This window comes from Mizuhopecten yessoensis, unplaced genomic scaffold, assembly GCF_002113885.1.
Source record: "Mizuhopecten yessoensis strain PY_sf001 unplaced genomic scaffold, ASM211388v2 scaffold4769, whole genome shotgun sequence".
NCBI lineage: Eukaryota > Metazoa > Mollusca > Bivalvia > Pectinida > Pectinidae > Mizuhopecten > Mizuhopecten yessoensis.
In genome coordinates this window covers 98149-100699 of record NW_018405712.1, presented here as the reverse complement: position 1 = coordinate 100699, position 2551 = coordinate 98149, and the positions used below count along the sequence as shown (strand labels likewise).

The 2551-nt window shown below is 42.3% G+C and overlaps 1 protein-coding gene across 1 annotated transcript; it reads left to right on the top strand.

Annotated features, from left to right (window-relative positions):
* The first annotated feature begins 973 nt into the window (after window positions 1-973).
* Window positions 974-2005, top strand: LOC110449670. Its single transcript, XM_021496674.1, has one exon. It carries the CDS (start codon window positions 974-976, stop codon window positions 2003-2005), a length of 1032 nt encoding a protein of 343 aa, XP_021352349.1.
* Window positions 2006-2551: the final 546 nt, after the last annotated feature.

Genomic DNA, 2551 nt, shown 5'->3' with positions numbered 1-2551 from the left:
CATGTTTGCGTAGGAAAGTGTGAAAAAAGTATGGAAGCTCATGCGGACCATAACTATAGGTGTTGTTACACTTCTTGTAATTTTAGATTTTGCTACGTTATGGTAATTATCGATGTTGAAAGCAGATTATAAATGATAATTATTATGAGTAGAACTATACTTGGTTATGCTATTTGTATTTAATTACAATTATCTAAGGTTGTGTGTGTTAGTGACAAATGTATTTTGTTATAGTTACATGTAGGAATGTTAGGACTTACAACTGTCACCTTTATTTGGCAGCAAACCATGTCGGGATAGCAGGAACAAACCTCAGACCGAAGAAGCACTAGAAGTGTCTCTCATATATATTTTTGAAACTTGTGTGGACATTCGTCATATATATTTGGAATCCTGTGTGGAAGGTTGCTGTAGTACAACCGAGTCCTTCCTGGAGTGGTGACAGATACTGTAGTTACCTTGTGTAATTATTTCTAGTATTTTGTATGCGAGGAGTGTGTTAGAGAGTGAGCTTTGTAAATATCGTCATGATCGTATATTGTCATTATTGTGGTAATTGTACATTATATTTAATTAATTTTGAATATCGATGTTTGTTATTTGTGGTACGATTAATTCCGCTGTTCGTCCTGCGTTACAAAATTGGTGGCAGCGGTGGGATGAGCGACGTTTGGTTATTCGTACTTTGAATATGCTAGGCAATAGGATAGAGTTTGAGATATTTTTCGTGCTTGGGCATCCTGTTCCTTTTTCCCATTTCTATAAGTGTCAGTTTAATTCCGGGAAATGCATTGGTAAGTAAAGTCTATAGAATCAAGACAGGTGAAATGCATTGCTAAGTTAAACTTACAGGATCAAGACCGATAGAGCATCTGCAACAGATTGGTGAGTATTGAAACCTATTGTTGCGTCATTTTTGTCTGTAGTATAAGTGTTGTACTTTCCAGCGTTAGGTTTATTCATATCCGGAAACATGCCTTCCTTAGAGGAATTGGTTATTCTTGGGACAAAGATGCAATGCGAGGGCGACGCCTTACAACAATTTGTTAGTGACCAACAAGCTCGAGATAGAGATGAGCGGGAGCAGGAAAGGTCTTTTAGACAAGAGCAGGCCAAATTAGAAGCAGAGAAAGAAGACCAAGCAGAGCGCATGCGTGAGGAAGAACATCAACGTCAGTTGGAGCTTCTTCAAGCAGGAAATCGGGCAGCACCCGGAAATGGTCATCCTCAGGGGGACACATTGAAACGCGGACCGAAGTTACCGGCCTTTGATGAAGCTCATGATAATATGGACGCCTATATTCAGCGGTTCGAGAGGTATGCTGAGGCTCAGAAATGGCATCGTGACCATTGGGGCGCTAATTTGAGTGCACTTCTGAAGAGGAAAACGCTTGGAGTATTTTCGCGTTTACCTGTGGAGAAGGCATTGGACTTTGACGAGTTGAAAAAAGCTTTATTACTAAGGTTTGAGATGAAAGAGGAGGGCTTCAGAAAGTCTTTTAGAATGGCAAAACCGGAGGGAGCTGAGTCATTTACGCAGTTTGCAGTCCGACTTCAGCACTTCATAGAGAGATGGGTGGAAATTAGCCAGACAGAAAAGACGTACACCAAACTTCTCGACTTGATGCTCAGGGATCGGTTTGTTCATTGTTGTAGTCCTGATTTGGCATTGTTCCTGAAGGAGAGGATACCATCGGCAATAGGGGAGATGGTGAGATTGGCAGATCAATTCGTTGAAGCGCGTGGGACTAAAGCTAGTCAGTCTGTTAACAAGGGACAGAAGCACCAACCGAGTAAAGCTCAAGGAACTGGAACAGCTGATGCATATCGACAACCTAACCAGTATTCATCGAAGGAACGGAAGTGCTATAACTGCGGAAAGCCGGGACATTTGTCATCAGAATGTCGCGCTAAGAAGAATGGTAGTGGAGGCAAGGTTGCAGTCATAACTGAGAAAGTGGGTCGTCAGAAAAGGAAAGAACATAAACCAACTCCAAAAGAGTAACTCTCAGTGTATCCGTGTCTACTGGTATGCCAATTGAAGAAGGATGTGTTGGTGACAACCGGATGCAGTGGTGTTGTAGTAAGAAAGTGCTTTGTGAACAAGGACTGGTACACTGATAGGGTGCAGGTTTGTACACTCGCTGATGGTTATTGTGGACGTTGACACACCGTACTATAAAGGCCAGACTGAAGCTTGGGTATTGGAAGCGCCGCTGTATGATGTTATCATAGGAAATGTCAGAGGAGCTCTATCACCTGATCAACCGGACAAGGATTGGAGGGAAAGGGAACCAGCTGTTCACGCGGTAGAAACTCGAGCTCAAGTGAAGAAGAAAGGACAACCTTATAAGCCACTTAAAGTACCCGAGGGTATCCAAGATGTTGGAAGTGCAGAAGATTTTAAGGAGGCACAGCAGAAAGACAAGACACTTGATACATTCCGGAAGTTAGCTTCTGAGGAAGAGGTTCACGAACGTGATAATGGAGGGTCCAATAAAATTTATTACCAGAAAGGTCTTATGTACAGGAAATTCCAGAGTCCCAGAGT